At 43.5% G+C, this 16607-nt stretch overlaps 1 protein-coding gene across 1 annotated transcript in view; it reads left to right on the top strand.

Moving 5' to 3' along the window:
• Positions 1-16607, top strand: part of COL23A1 (collagen type XXIII alpha 1 chain) — a 315082-nt gene that overhangs the window by 224355 nt on the left and 74120 nt on the right. Inside the window, exons 3-4 of the mRNA XM_065410054.1 lie at positions 3680-3724; positions 12664-12671. Coding sequence (XP_065266126.1) covers positions 3680-3724; positions 12664-12671 — 53 coding nt within the window. The remainder of the gene's footprint in view (positions 1-3679; positions 3725-12663; positions 12672-16607) is intronic.

The following is a 16607-nucleotide window of genomic DNA, read 5'->3' as shown; positions in this document are numbered from 1 at the left end:
GAGGGAATTGTGGGAAGGCACTGGAAGACTATCAGCACTCAAGTCATTTAGCCTGCGTTCACTCTACAAAGTGGGGGGGGGGGTTACCAGCCCAAGTGACAGCAGCACCCAGGATCTAACCCACACCCTCCGCCAGGCCAGCTAGCCTGGGTTGAAAGCACCACTTAACTGGGGTGAGAAGGTTTTGTGTGTGGACAGGAGTGGGGAGCAGTTAGGGGCAACTTGACAGACCCTTAGTGTGGGGCATCTCCAGGGTGTGCCATGAAGTGCTGAGCACATGGGTTACTATAGCACCGACAGACCCAGGTCATCGGCAGGCAGGATAGAACCGGGGACCTCTGGAGCTTAGGGCATGAGCCTCTACCACATGAGCTAAAAGCCAACTGGCTATTAGCTAAGGCTGTAAGCCAGACTCATTAATTGCTCTCTAAGTGGTGTTGGTGCCACTAGATGGGACAGAACACCACACCCAGGAGGTGTGTGGCTCACATTACCACTTAATAAATAATCATAATTGTATAGTTAGTGAACTTGCCTTGGATCCTGTTTCTTTTGCAGATGCAATTACATAGTTTGTATTCTACTTTGGAAATAGATTTTATATCACTATGCCAGTTCCACCTAGAGATATGATTTAGGACCTTCCATTCTCTTCTGTTCGTCTCTTTTAGCTTGAACTGGTTAAATCCTTTTATTCCCCCTTCCCGCCCGCCATCCCAGGGTCTCTAGCCATTCTTCAAGTTGTCTTTATCAATCAGTCCTTTTTAAGTTAAAGTGAGTCATCTCAGAGGATAGCCTGAACCAACTGATTGGTTCAGCACGCCAAGTAAAGTGGATTGTTTCATATGGCTTCACTTAGAAGGAAGGAGAATTTTGCAACATAAGTCCACTGTCTGGTAATCAGCATAAGAAAACTGCAGTGCAGTTTTAGCAAGCTGTTTCAGCATAAAGACCAATTTACCTTCTCATTCCTTGGGGGAAAGTTCATGGTTCATGGGCAGAAGTCAGGGTAGAAGGGGTCTGTGATGCTTGCTCAGCTGATATCCATTGGCTATTCAACTTATACAACAGAGTTTTTGAGACTACAGCTCTGCAAAACTGAGCAGTTTTGGGTCACAACATTTTGTGTGAACCTTCTTGGTTTTGGATTCAATCAGACTCAAAGCAAAACGCAACTAAAGGCCAGCTATGGGTTGAAACCATGCAGAACCTACAATCCATCCATGGTTTCCAAATGAAGCCAAGACCCTGCCTAGGTTCACTTCAAACTTGGACTAGGTGCTGTGAAATGTTTCTGAAAACCTGGGCAATGTTTTCTGTTTACTAAGAAAAGTTCCTTTTAGATCAGTGTCAGAGACAGATTCTTTCAGGGTACAGAAAAAGGTCTAAAGTTCTCCACTGTCTTGTACTTCCCACACCCTTTTTGAATGCGGGTATTTGGGTATAAGTTCAGTAAAATCCCCCCAGAATATGTTAGAAAATTTTGAAATTTGTCATCTTTTGGAGTAAAAACTATGGGACCACATACTGCAGTGAATTAAAACTATGACCATTTAGCTAATGGGGTTTTTTTTTTGGGGGGGGGGGGGGGGTTGGGCTAGCAAACCTCTGGAACCTAAAACAAAAAGATTTGCAGATCACAGGAATGATGGGTAGAAATTAAAAATCCTTTCTTTGCAAATGGAATTCAATTTCTTGATACTAAAGAACACTGAAGAGTAATATCCTCCTTTCAGTTTGCCTTTGGAATGTACGTTTGTGTCAATGGGAGGCTTGCAAATAAAATGTTTGGAGACTATGCCTAAAAGTGTATTAGCACTGAGAAGGGGAACTCCAGAGCTTGGCTAGGGACTCCATTACTTATTAAGAGAAGGAATCGTTCATGCAAATTGTGAGTTCTTTGTAAAAGGGGCAGGAATATTTAATGACTCTGTTCCATTCTCTCTCTCCCCATCAAACAACAGTAGGCAGGGCTGGAAATAGAATAGCCGCATAGCTGGGAAACACTGGGGTTTTCCTGATGAAAATGAGCAGTGCCGTTTCTTGCTTTTTATTTTTCATTATCATTCATATCAGACAGTGAGAACTCCACCAGAACCAGCCTGCTAAGGGTCGACCACCAACCGCAAACGTGTGTTTTCTTTTGGCCTCATCGTGCAATTCACATGTCTCAAGGATCATGGGAATTGTCAGCTCAGAAAAATGGCTGCTTTATTCCAACAGGGAGATTGCAAAATATTATATAATGAGAATGCGACAGGTTGGACACCCCACCTCTCCATCTGGGATGCCACCTGATGTGCTGGGGTTTTACTGAGCCTCTCCTGCCCAACCAGCCTGGGTTCCCTCTCCCTTTGCTTTGCTGGATTAGGCTCTCTGGCCTCTTGCAGCACACACACAGGCACGGCCACACCCTGCTGCAGACACAGACTGAAGTCAGCTCTGTGTGAGAGGGCTCCCCCAGCACTCATGTGCCCACCCCTTTTGGGAGACAAACCCAAAATAATACTGTCTTGCACTGTATAGAAATATCTGTACAGCGCAAGCTCATAAAATTCTCCCTCTTCCTCAGTGTGAAGAGAGATATGCACAAGACTTCTTGCCCCCCTCCCCAGTTAGAAATTGCATAAACTGGGTTTAATAATAAACAAAACAAATTTTATTAACTATAAAAGGCAGAGTTTAAGTGCAGGGGATAGTTTAAGTTTAAGGGATAGCAAACAGAACAGAGCAGATTACCTTAGTAAATAAACAAAAGCCACAAACTGAGCTTGACACACCAGATAGGTAGGATACAAATTAGCAAATTCTCACCCTGAGTGATAAACAGGCTGGCCGATTCTTAAGGCACAAGTTGCCTTGGCTTTCCCAGGTTTTCATACACAGGCTAAAATCCTTCCAGCCTGGGACCATCACTTCCCACAGTTCAGTCTTTGTTCCTCAGCTGTTTTCAGGTGTGTTGTTGTAGAAAGAGTGAGGATCCCTCTTTTATATCTTCCCCCCATTTGGTGGAAAGCTTTTTTGCTGTGACCTGGGTCAAACAGTTCCCATTGTGTAGAGCTATCTCTGAGAGGTTTCTATTGCACACCGTTCCTGGGGTCATCCTTATGCGTGTGTGCATTTCTTCAATAAGCCACTAACATTGTTTGGCCTCATCTAACATAGCACATTTGGAATACAGAGACATGGTTAATATTCCCAGCTTCAGATACAAAAATGATACATGCATGCAAATTGGATAAACACATTCAGTAAATTATAAGCTTTCCAATGATATCTTACAAGACCCATCTTCCATAAAGTATATCTTAGTTATACCATGTTCATATCATAACCATATTTCTATGAAGAATATGGGGTGTAACGTCACAGAGAACTCCCCTCCAAATGGAATGGTAAAGGGGAGAGCATTCCCTTCATGTGCTGTAGCAATGGATCAGCAAAGAGAGGCATTTTCTCCAAAACAGTTCTTTGCGATACTGGACATACGAAAATGTGTCTTTAGCGCCTACTGTTTTTCAGATGATTCATAGGGGAGGATGGCACAGATGTGAGGAAGCTTTGAATTTAAAAGGAATGGCTTGTTGCATATTCTCTCCTGGTCCTGTTGCCTGTGAGGTTCATTTCCTCTGACAGTGATTTCCATGTAATAAATAGCTCTTTTCTCTCATTTCCACAGGCCCTCCAGGAAGGCGGGGAAAGCCGGGACGACGAGGAGAACCTGGTAAGCCTCATGTTTCCTCCTGTGGAGTGTGGTGGACCCAGGTGATAACTGGAACAGTACTTGAACTGCTTGATAAAGATACTAGCCACCTTTATCTAATTGACTTGTGAAACGAAGAAGTCCCATGATCTCCCATGCACAATAGGTTATCTACTGATGTTAAACTCTTCAGCTCTATTCTGACCTAGCCATAGTGACTTAAAGGGGCACTGCCACATTGATTACACACGCGTGTGTCTGTCTGTGTGTAATTTATTAGTCTGCTGGTTTTTTTCCTTTTGCCATGTGTGCCCCATTCTTTTTCAAAGAAAGATAGGACAGGGAGAAGGGAGGTAGGCATGTGAACAGTCATAGCAGGTAATAATACAGAGAGAAATATAAAAGGCACATGTACAGTGTCTCGGGAACCATACACTGGCTTGTTATTTTAGGATTACTTATACATTATACACCTTGTGTGGTCTATTAAAATGTCCACAGACTGGGAGTCAGGAATGAGTGAATTCTAAACCTAACTTGTTGTGTTGGTTTTGGGCACAAATTCTTGAGATTCATGTTCACCCATAGCCTTTACCTCAGCTAGCTAACTCATGTAAAAACTATAAACTTCCTCGTCCTTCGCTAGGATTTCCACTTTTGTTAGTCACCATGTTTTAGCTAACTCGAGATAAGAATACACCTGTCTTCCCTGTGAAGACTGTTTTTCTGCCTCTCTTGTGAAATGGGGCTAATGCTGCTTCTATATCCGCTTCAAAAGGTATTGTTTGCTCTATGCTTTGAAGCTAGAAGGTACTACGGAAGTAGAGTGGAACGTAGTTGGTTTTGGGAGGTAAAAACATATCTAAAGAACTATAAGGAGTTTGTGAACATTTATATAAATTAAAGGTGGATGACATTTTTGGCCTCCCAACCTTGACAGTGCCCTTTTAATTTGGTCTAAGCAAATGTGGCGCTGTAAATATGTATTTTTAATTAGCAACGGGGCTTCTGTTTGCTGTGCCTTGGATATAGTTTAATTTCAAGGGCAGGCCCAAAATATTCTCAGATGGTGCAACCATCTGTTGCTATAAGACAGGGGTGGGCAAACTGTGGGCCGGATTCGGCCCGCGGGATTGCCCCCTGTAGCGCCATGGGCCCCGTGCCACTCTCAGAAGCGGCCGGCTCCACATTCCTGCGGCCCCCCCGGAGGAGGGGCAGAGGGCTTTGTATGTTGCCCTTGCCTCCAGGCACAGCCCTCCGCAGCTCCCACTGGCCGGGAACAGGGAACCACAGCCAATGGGAGCTTCGGGGGAGGTACCTGGAGGCGCAGCAAGGGTAGTGCGCGGAGCCCTGTGGGCCCCCCCCCCAAGGGGGCTGCAGCGCTTCCTGGAGCGGCGCGGGGCCAGGGACAGGGCAGGCATGCAGGGAGCCTGCCCCAGCCCCGGTGCGCGCCGCTGCCACCCCGGAGCTGCTTTAGGTAAGCAGCGCCAGGCCGGAACCCGAACCCCTCCTGCACCCCACCCCACAACTCCCTGCCCTAAGCCCCCTGCCTGCACCTCACACCCCTCCTGCACCCCAACTCCCTGCCCGGAGCCCCCTCGTAAACCCCACACCCATCCTGCATCCTAATCCCCTGCCCTCAGCCCCCTGCTGCACCCCGCACCCCTCCTGCACCCCAACTCCCTGCCCTGAGCCCCCTCATACGCCTGGCACCCCAAGCCCCTTCCCTGAGCCCCCTCATACACCCCTCACCCTCCCTTGCCCTGAGTCCCTTCCTGCACATTGCACCCCCTCCCACACCCCGCACTCCCTCCCACACCCCAATCCCCTGCCCCTGCCCTGCATACAATTTCCCCACCCAGATGTGGCCCTCGGCCCAAAAAGTTTGCCCACCCCTGCTATAAGCCCAAGCTGTTCATATCCCAAACCGATGTAAATACTCAGCTATGAACTTCTAGAACACACATGATGGAATTAAGGGTAGGTAAATTTCGTATCAATAAAAGTGCAGCATGGTGTTAGCCTGTGGAACTCAGTGCGGCAGGAGAACATATAATCAAATACTTCAGCTGAATTTTCAGAACAGGCTGGATAATTTTATGACCATCAGTATTTGCAGTTAGGAGGAGGTGGAGCGAGGTAAATGATGCACTTCAGGCCAAAGAACTGATTGCCATAGAGGTCAGGAAATAATTTCCTTGGCTTGTTGGCCAGAGGACATCACATATTGGGCCAGGTAAACATCAGGGATTGTTGCAACCAGCAAAAGGATATTGGACTTCATGGGACAGCGATCCAATCTGCCACAATGAATCCTGTTCTGCTTGACTAAGCCCAACTGTCGAGGTGGAGTATCCTGTCATATGGTTTTGATTTCTTAATGTTGCACTCTGCTTCATAAAGTTATTGGTTGACTATAAGATTCAACCAAGTGCTAACTGCAACATTCAAACAATGAATAGTGTTTAAATACATCAGTTTATTGAATTTTCTCTTACGACATTGTCCATCTATTTAGTCATCAAACATTTTAAAGACATCACTGAGGCTCAGGATGACAAGCTGTGAGAATTCGTACTCAAACTACATTTTAATATTTCACATGAACTGCCTGAAAATACGATTATTGTGATGCTAGTGGCAATAGTATTAAAATAGCATCTAGGGTCCCAATGTGAGATCGGGGCCTCATTGTGCTAGGCACTGTACAGGCACGGTAAGAGACCAACCTTGCCCCAAAAAGCTGCTTACATTTTACATATACAGCACCAAGAGTGAGAGAAAGGAAGTGCTATTATCTCTAATTTACAGTTGGGGAACAGAGGCACAGAGAGACTAAGTGACTTGCCCACGGTGATACAGGAAGTCTGTGGCAGAGCAGGGACTTCAACTGAGGTCTCCTGAGTTCCAGTTCAGTGCATTAACCACAAGAATATCCTTCCTCTTAAGGAATAGAAAACTGCCCTGGGATCAGAGGACAACCAACAGAGGAATTATAAAGAATTAATGAGACGCAAGTATGTCTCTTTAGATTTTTCGGTAATTGAGGAGAGAAACCAAGGAGAAGCTGTAGTTATTTTTGGCAGGGAGGCTCCTAGGGCACACACTTGTGGTAGATGGTTAAACTGCCTTACTCTGAGACGGAACAAAAGCACACAACGCAATACACTAGATACAGCAAAGTGGTTACACACAGCCTATGTAATGAAGCCCCTGAGAATTGTCATGCTGTATTACAGATATAAAGAAAGGCAAAGAGCAGACTTCCCTCTGCGTATTGGTTTTGGCATAGCTGCCAAAAGTTTGTTTTCATAGATAGCTTGAACATATATTTATATATTTGTTTCAGAATCTTACCACACATAAACCAGGTCCTTGTTCTTTCACCACAGCTGATAAATGGGAATAAAATTTTGTTTGCCTAGCATGATAGCATCCCTCCCTGGAGACTCTATGTGGTTACAACTTCACAGCCTCCAGACAAATACTGTCTTAGTGCCAGAAGGCTCAGCACTGATTCAGGCTTGCCCTGGGGGAGGCCTTTCTCTGGCAGCTGTTAAAATTATAATGTTAAAGCTTTCTAATACATATGAGGCATTCAATAAATTGGTTTTAAAATCAAGCAGCTTTTCCACAGTGATGTTGGAGAGATCAGCCTGGTTCCTCCAACCACACCCACTTCTTGATTTAAAACACGACTGAATTCCATTTCTTTTCTGTTTAGATTTGGACAGTATAAAAATTAACCAGACAGCTATAAATGAATAGGAATTTACAGAGAGTTTGTCACTCTTGAAGCACACTGAAGACAACTGATGATGGGCATTGTTTATGGGGGTGGATAAAATACTATTTCAAAATTAATTTAAAATTTCTTTAGAAAAACTAAAGTACTTAAAGGACATGTCTGAACTGTGGCGCCATTGGGCCAAATGCCAAACCAAAGTTAGGTGGTAAAACTGCTGATATTCTGGCCATACTAGCAATTCCACTATTGCTACTCATGGTGAAATTGCACTAGTGCTAGACCAACACTGGGTAAAAGTGCTAGTGCAGCCAAACGTAAATGGGTTCCCTCTGCTAATCTGCTTGGAATTCAGCAATTCTTACCAAACCAGATAGGTGCTAAATACCACATTCCAAAGGGATTATCACCTTCCCCTCCGCCTCTGCTCTTACTGATTGGGGACAAAAAGATAAATTGTTTCTACCCCATGAAGGGAGGAATAGGAGGGGAATTCCTGGCTCCTGGTCTTGCTGCAGCTGCTTTCTGAGATAATAAAGAGGGGATGGTCTTGTTGCAGCTGCTCACTTCTGGAAGTGATACAGCCTTCCAGAGCTGCCCCCTCCCCACCCCACATACATAGGCCTGCCTGCCTGCCAGTACTGTACCGTGTTAGGCTATCAATGGGATAAGTGCTGTAAATTTTCAGTGCAGAGGCAGCCTTTAGTGGAAAGAAACTTCCCCCATAAACCCATCTGAAGCCCTGCACTGGGGCAGTTTGAAACTCTCTCCCTGTGAGTTCCACTGCATGTGCCTGCTTTTGTCCTTTGGCCTGGTCAGGACATAAGTGTGTTAGGATGGAGCCAGGACTGTACACTTCAAAAGTAAATGCACAGGCACGTTTGTACATGGTCTGAGTGTTGTGAAAATGTCTATGGAACATGCAAAGCAAATGTGAATTTGGGGGTTGCTTGAGTCCCCCAAACCCTTCTTGCCTTTACACCCCTGGCTACAGCCCAGATTTCTTCTAATGGTCTTCACCGACCTTCAGGTTTAAACAGGAACAATGCATAGATTTGGAAAGCATTTTTGTCAGTGTCAGTACAGTTAAACAGTCCACAGATTTATTGAGTCATTGACTCTATCTGACCCTTTTTATTGACTCCTGCAGTCATCTGGCTCTTATTTAATTATTTCCATGTCTCTGACAGAGGAGCAGCCAATGCCATGAATTGCACATATGTCTCAAAGCTATATACAAAGAAGGAATCACCTTTGTAATGGGCATTCAGGTTACAGCTTTCTGGAAGAGGCTGCTTTTTAAAAAAAATCAGTGTATCTTAATGTTGCAACTATGGGACCAAGATACTTTAAACAACTAATCAGTCTCACTTGGGAAGCACTATCCTACCCTCACCTTTCAGGTGTGTCTACAGAAAGCAAGAAAGCCACTACATGAACATTGAGTGCATCGACTGGCTTGTGGGTCTCGCTTATCTTTGCAACCGTTTGACGTGTTCAGGCAGCCAAAACTGTTCTGGACAGAACGGCTACAGTATGTTTCTGTAGAGCATACTACAGGTCCGTGGCTGTCCCAGTGCTTTCTGAAGCATTTATTCCATAGTGCTCAGCACTGGGGACTAGGAGGCTTTAGGATAATTTTCTATATACAAGGCATTGCAGGAGGGCTGACTCAACTGATTCATCTGCAACACAGGTGGCTTCTCATATGCACTGGGAGGAAACCAGTGTAGATAGCACCAGTTAAATAGGATCTAAGCTAAAGAACTCATCCAAGGTGTTGCCATCAAAGCAATTTCTACAGAGGGAAAACGCATCCTGTTAGAAAATGTGTTAGCTGACATGTTTTAGCTAACACAACTTGGCACCCTGGTATAGACAAGGAAAAGTGATATTTAAAAATGTGTTAGCTTGTTCATGGTTATCCTCTATAGCTAGCTAATATATTTTTTAAATATAACTGTCCTTTTCCACACTAACGGCAAAATCTTGTTAACATCATGTTAATATGTTTTCAAACATTAAACATTTTCCCAGTGTAGATAAGGTCTAACTGATTACGGCCACATCTTTACGTACAGCGCTGCAGTGCGTCTGGTGAAGATGCTCTGTTCTGACCTCTGCAAATGGCAGAAACTCTGTCGGCGAGAGAAGCACAGCATGTTTGGAATGAGCTATATTCCAAAAATAATGAAAGCAAAAGATTGTAAGTTCTTTGGGCCTGGGGCTGTCACTTACCATATGTTTGTATAGTGCCTGGCACCACAGAGTCCCATCCTGGTAGGCCTTTGGGCACTACCACAATCTAAATATATATTAATATGAAATAACTAAAGCTGGATTGTTAGCTAACTAATCTGACTTCTTTTTCCTCCAACACATCCACCTTTGGGGGCCTGTGAGCATTTTCAAATACTTTTATATGCATTTAGCGTTCTGGCTATTAAACGTAAAGTCATAATTATAGGAGTTGTTTAAATCTAGAAGTAATAAATGCTGCAGGTTATAGATAAGAATGGCATCCTGCCAACACTATGTTTGTTAATGGGGTTTCTGTCAGAAATGGCTCAGATTTTGTTCCGTAGGTTATTTTGTCTTCCTATTTCCCTTTATGAAATATGCCTCTGAAGTAATTTGTTATGGAATCCCAAATTTACAAAGGCTGTTTCCAATTTTTACTTGTTATAATAATAATAATTTCCAACTGATTTCAGTCTGTCTGTAGAACGTTGAAAATAATTTTCACTGGTCAACTTTATTATTCATAATTTTGACAAATTTCTCAAAAGGGAGAATGCCTCATGCAGTGTGCCTACATCTAAGGGAAGGATAGAGAGCCCCTTGGCACATCACTAACTTCTTTGCTTATTGCCTTGTAAAAAAAAAAAAATGACTTTCATCTGTAGCAGACAAGTGTCTCATGACCGGCCTGTGAAAAACACTGAGCAAGTCAGAAATGATGTAGTTCTTGGACAATATTTTTTTTAAAATCAAATTTGATTTATTCATAAATCGCTTGAGGGACTCCTATAACTTTTAGTATTAATGAAAATTCCTAGCCAAATTCTGCTCTTTATCAGTAAAAGTTTAACATAACTCTGATATCAATCAGGACATCAACGTTCTACTGCCCTGAGCTGCATGTTGCAAAAGATGATCTACAGCGATCCATTCAATTCGATTGAGCCTCATGACCAAGGTTGAGGCATTTTATAAGAGCACATGGCAGATCAGATGTCATAGTTGCTTGCATATATTTGAGGGACACGGTATCTGAATTAAGGCAAAAAGACAACAAAACCTAAGGAAATTAGGTATGTCATTGCAATCCCATATTAAAATGTCTTGACCACGTCACTTAATTTGTTGTTCATTAAGATGAAAAGGGGCCTTGCATGGGTAAATTGGTAGAAATTAGTTAATAAATCAGGTTTACGTTAAGAGCCAGATTCTCTGCTGGTAAATTGGCTTAGGTCCACTAAGTTCAATGTAGCTACGAATGTATAACAGCTTAGGATCTGGTCATAAGAATTTAAACCTGTGAAAGTACAATAACAGCCATGTACATATCCTAAGGTAAAGACAATGGTCCTGATCCGGAGATGGGCCGAGTTGCCCCCGTAACAAATGAAACTTTGGATGTATGCCCTTCTAATACATCACCTACAGCATTCACAACTCACAATGAACTCACCATGTTCAGACCCACATGCTACCAGGCCTTCTGCTGAATATATTGAGCTGGCCTATTGATGCTAACAGGCCAGTTCCTGGCAGTATGTACTCCGTGCCGTAATAAATAGTTGGTTTGGATCCTAATTCTGCACAATTATTTGGTTATTGTTTCATTTTAAAACACTTAGATGTTTTAAAGTAAGTTTTTTAAAAAATTGAGAGCTTGAAAAGACTCATAAAAAGAAACAGAAATATGCTTTTCATTTACAGTTGAGTTTCCAGTAAGCTTCTTTTTTTTCTATTTTAATTTCTCCCACATTTTTTTTTTTTTTTTGCATTGAATCCATTTCTGGTTTTGATCATGTAGGAAATGGAGCATGAAGAGGCCCAAAAACACACAGTGTAAAAACCCTCTCAAACAAGAGTGGAACATGGATGCCATTGGTCCACAGTCCAAATGTTCACCTCTGCTGCACAGTGCTGAGGGGATGGGAGTGGGGGAATGCTGCAGAAATTGGTCTGGAGTAGGCAGCTGCATGGTGGAGATGGTTATGCAGCAGGAGATGCCATGTTCCCCGCTGCCACCATCACCATTTGAGACCTGAGTTCTGTGGGTCTGATCTAAAGCCCATTGAAGTCTAGAGGAGTCTTTTTCTTTTGTTTTCAGTTACCTTGCCCTGTACTTGGCTCACGGCATGTTCCCCTCTCATGGCAACATAAGTTAGCAGCAGCAGCAGCATGACCCAGTGGTTAGGGGCAGGAGTGGGAGCCAGGAGAATGTTCAGTGAAGCATGGAGATCTGTAGGTGAAATGTGCTGCACAAATGCTCAGAGGTGGTGGAATTTGTGCCTCGTAAGTTGCTATGCATCAGTAGCTCCCTTCCATCGGCCAGGTCTACGCTAGGAGCGCTTGGCTGGAATAGGTATACTGATGTACTATAGCGACAACGCACTCCTAGTGGGGACGCAGCTTATCCCAGCAAAACCAGCGCAGTCCTACCCACAACTGAAATAAGCAATACCATCAGAAGCGCGGCTGTGCCAACATAACGGCATCTACGCTAGGGGCTTTTGCCGGCACAGCTGTGTCGGACAGGGGTCCACACAGCGCTTCACCCCCGTGAGCTGACATAGCTATGCCAGTGGAAGGCTGTAGTGTAGACCTGGCCTCCTACTACAGACACCAGAGATGAGAGCAGAGAACTCCACAATGGCAGCTGAACGTTCCACAGACTTTTAGCTCTACAGCATTGCCACTTGCTGCTGCCAGCTCCGTGCCTTCTCCAAGGCTCACATGCTAGAGACGAACACTCCCACATTAGGATAAAATTGAATCTTCATGTACAGCTGCGTAACACTCGCTCCAGAACCGGGTCATAGATGCAGTGTTTTATCTACATGTGGAATGCCACCAAACTTGATGCAAAGTAGAAATATTGCTCTGACATCCTGACCCTCCCTGCCACATACTGTGTTGTATTGAATGATACTTTGCTTTCTTGTGGTTAATAAGTGTTTGGGGGTTTGCTTTTGTTTTTCAGGACCTGCAGTAAGTACCGTGGATTTTACTCTTGGGTCAACAAAGTTAAGGCAATTTTTTTTCCCCTTTCTGTATCATTTCATAAGAACAGCCTTTTTTGGTAGAGGTGTGTATGGAAGGAAAATTGGTACCAGATGCTGCTTTTTTTCCCCTCCCTCCCCCTCTTGATTGTAGACAACTAGTTTAAAAAAAAAAAAGCTTTAAAAATGCTTAACTCGCTGCCCTAAGGAGCCTGTGGCAATTTAAAACCCAGCAAATATTCTGTAGAAAACATAGTTCTCTTTTTTTTTTAAAGAATTCTTTGGTCAGTCTCCATGCTCAAAAAATGTGCACACTGTATTAATATTTTAATGTTTTGATGTTTTAAATTTGAAAACTGTCCATCTCGCTTCTCCCACTTATTGTGTCTCAGTTGGTTGATACTGCATGTCGTTAGTGATGTTGATAGCCCCACACCACTGTGATTCAGCCAAAAAAATGTATAGCTTTCTTCTCTCTTCGGGGCTGTTTGGTGAGTAATAAACATCTCTCGCTGCATGGCCGGAACCTTTATGGTGAATGCATTGTTTGAAGGGATGGCCGTTGAATATGTGCTAATCCCTCCTCCTAAGAAAACTTTCAGACACATCCGTCTTTATCCCCTCCAATGAAATCCCCAAATCTGTTACTCTCCCAGTGCTCTTATGGTGAGAAGTTAGCCTTACTGGCACCAGTTAAATTCTGTCATGGGTGGGATTTTCAAATGAACCTACGGGAATTAGGCACCTGCCACCCTCCATTGATTTTTCTGAAAGTCAATGAAAGGCATCTAAAACCTTCAACAGCTTTTGAAAGTCCTACTCTATATTTCAAACCTGCCGTGCTTTTCTTGATAAGCAATGTAATGTCAGTGTCTGTTTCTTCAAATACCATTCCCTTCCTGCCAAGGCCCAATGAGACTGGGAGGGAGTTATTCCTGTAATCTCTGCAATTCATTGATAAACCATCTTTTGATCTAGTTAATCTCCAATTCTATATATTTCATTTAAAACCTTGAACCGATGATGAAACACAAGTAAAATGTTAGGGTTGTAAAACTCAGCAGTGTTAGTTCGTGTGGGTTTGAACAATATTTTGTGTTTATACTTTCAGTTAATGTGCGTTTATGTCCCTTGAGGTTTCATTTTTATTTCAGGTTCATTTTTTAATCTGAAAACTTGGAGAAATGTGGGCAAAACTGCTATGTTGGCTTGGATTTTAGTGGGAACCATAGAAGAATGTGCTGTTAACGATGATTTTGACCGATAACCCCCCTGAGGGGAGGGAAATGGGGCTTGTCTGAAACTCTACCCAGGCACACATTCTGTTATAAAAGTTGTGCACGGTATTGGCAATCAGTCAGTGGGGGTATCTGTCTGCAGAAGCCCAGGCAAATGAATTTGTCCCAGCTCGCTGGTGTTTAGGAGTTTAGTCTGTCAGTGAAATCATTTTCCTGTAAATATTTTCTAATTAAAAAGTTCAGCATAGTCTGTTTATCCACATACTACAATGAGTATATGAGTCTCCGTAATATTAGCGAGGGAACATTTATTGGGGGAAAGACAATTTAGAGGCAAGTGATTCCAGATTACTTGGCACTGAGATGAGCTGGGTATTGGCTCCTGAACTTCCCGGTTATGCACAAAATCCAGAGCATGTTTTTGCTTCTTCAGCAAAATCATTATACACCCTGACCTACTAGAGCTAAGCCATAAGGCTCCATCTTTGAGACATTCTACTCTGGATTTACACCTGCAGAATTTAACCCCCGAGAGCTTTCATGGTATATTTTGGGCAGTTTCCCCAGAATGACTACAGTACCCTATGGATAGGGTGACCATTTTTCCCAAAGGGAAAACGGGACACTGCTTGAGGCTAGCCCAAGTCCTCCCCCCCGCCCACACAGGGCTGGCATCACTGCTCGCCTGAGCCCTGCCTGCCCCCCACACGAGGCCTGGGCTGGCGTCACTGCTCACGCAAGCCCTGCCTGCCCCCCTCATGGGACTGGGGTCGCTGTTCGCCCGAGCCATGCCTGTCTCCTGTGCGAGCCCTGCCTCCCCCCCTGTGCAGGGCTGGCATCGCTACTCGCCTCCCTGCACGTTCCTCTGCGACCAACTTTTTTTACAAAACTGGGCATTTGTCCCATGTGCGTTTGTCAACTGATCAAGTTGGCAAGAGCAAATGGGACAAATGCCCACTTTTGCCAAAAAAGTTGGGACGGCCGGGACAGGGCTTAAAAAAGGGACTGTCCTGGCCAAAATGGGACGTATGGTCACTCTACCTCTGGATTAAATTTGTGTTCTGCAATGTATGAAATGATTTGAATTTGATTGGAATTCAGAAAAATATTTTTTTATTATTGTTATTGTTATTATTTTTAGTTTATTTGTAGGTAAACATTAAAAAGATGATTTGCTTCCAACTCCCTATATATTTTAAAAGACACATTTCTTTGCATTTGTTGCTTACCGTACCTTAAATTATTAAAAGCGAATATGTTAACAATTTAGGCTCCACTCCTGCAGTTGATAGCACAAGGTGTTTGCAGTCTGCCTGCATCCTGTCAATTTCAGGATCGAGGCCTGAAATGTCACTGTATGTGCTGTCTGTTCACTTCTATTAATCTGATTTAGCTTGAACAACATATTTAGAAACTATTTTCTTTGAGTCTCCAGTCACTTTGATTTGCTGGTTACCGTGCGCTGTTGAATTGCAAACACTGCATGGGGGAGATTGTGGTGAGGCAGAGAGGCCCCACGCCAGCAGAGAAGGAGCTAACGAGATCCTTTGGGACTAGCTAGCCCTGCCTGCCATACCTGAAGGAATAAAAGGAGAGAACCTGGCCCAGTCCAGGGCTGACTGGCCAGGAAGAAGGATGGAGCTCTGTCTCTTTGCACAAATGGAGCTTTGCTGGTGGAGAGGTTAGCTGGAAGCAGCCCCTGGGGAGGAGCAGTTAGCCCCCAGGAGAGAGCAACGCTCTACTAAGAGACAGCTTAGGAACCAAACCCTAAGGAAAGGGCAGGGACATCCCACGGGAAGTTTGGGGGTGGTCCAGTACTGAGTTGATTTTCCTTTTTTGCATCAAAATGTTTCAGGGCTGAGCCCTTCCAGTAGCCCCCGAAGGGGTTAAGACTGATGGAACAATTAGCTGGTGGGCTGGAGCCCACTTCCGTGGACACTGGAGACAGAGACTTCCTCCCCTTGGGGAGACCCGCAGCCATGTCAGGCAGCTAGGAAGGTCGACTAGGGGGCGCTCCTGCAGCTACACAACTACAAACATTTTATTCACAAACAAGACTCTTTTCCGCCTACACCCATTTAAATTTTTTTTTAACCTTTTGTAAAACTTTTCTTAATAAGCCCTAAATCTGTGGCTTAAACTACAACTCTTGACAAAGACTCTTTAAACTCTTAAAAAAAAAAAAAAAAAAAAAAAGTCCTAAAACCCACAGAAACACAATGTTATTTTATGTCAGCAGCATTGCAGTTAAGTCTATTGCTTTCTTATGTTTCTTGATTTTTGGCCATCAGGAACTGATTACATTCTATACATATAGCGTCACATTATGCTAAAATGCATTCTCAATTATGTTGGCCACTAGTAATAGTTGTTCTGGTGTTTTATTTTTGGCTGTCATAAATTAGTTGCATGTATGAAGTATTAGAATCTGTGGTACAGTACTTAGGGCTGTTAGATGATGGATCATTCTGTCTGTAGGATAAGGAGTGTGCTAGTCAACTACTCTATAAAGACTCAGTTACAGAGGATATTAAAATCACATGCTGAGCAGGAAATTTCTACAATCTGAAGGATAGATTTACCATACACTATAATTTAACATTTACTGTAACAGATATTAACAAACACTTTATGTATTAAGGTACAGACCATGGAAACTTACCAATAAATGAGGGTTGTGATTTACA

The sequence above is a fragment of the Emys orbicularis genome, chromosome 8 (assembly GCF_028017835.1).
Source record: "Emys orbicularis isolate rEmyOrb1 chromosome 8, rEmyOrb1.hap1, whole genome shotgun sequence".
Lineage (NCBI taxonomy): Eukaryota > Metazoa > Chordata > Testudines > Emydidae > Emys > Emys orbicularis.
Note: the sequence above shows the minus strand (reverse complement) of the source record. Positions and strands in the feature narration are given on the sequence as shown.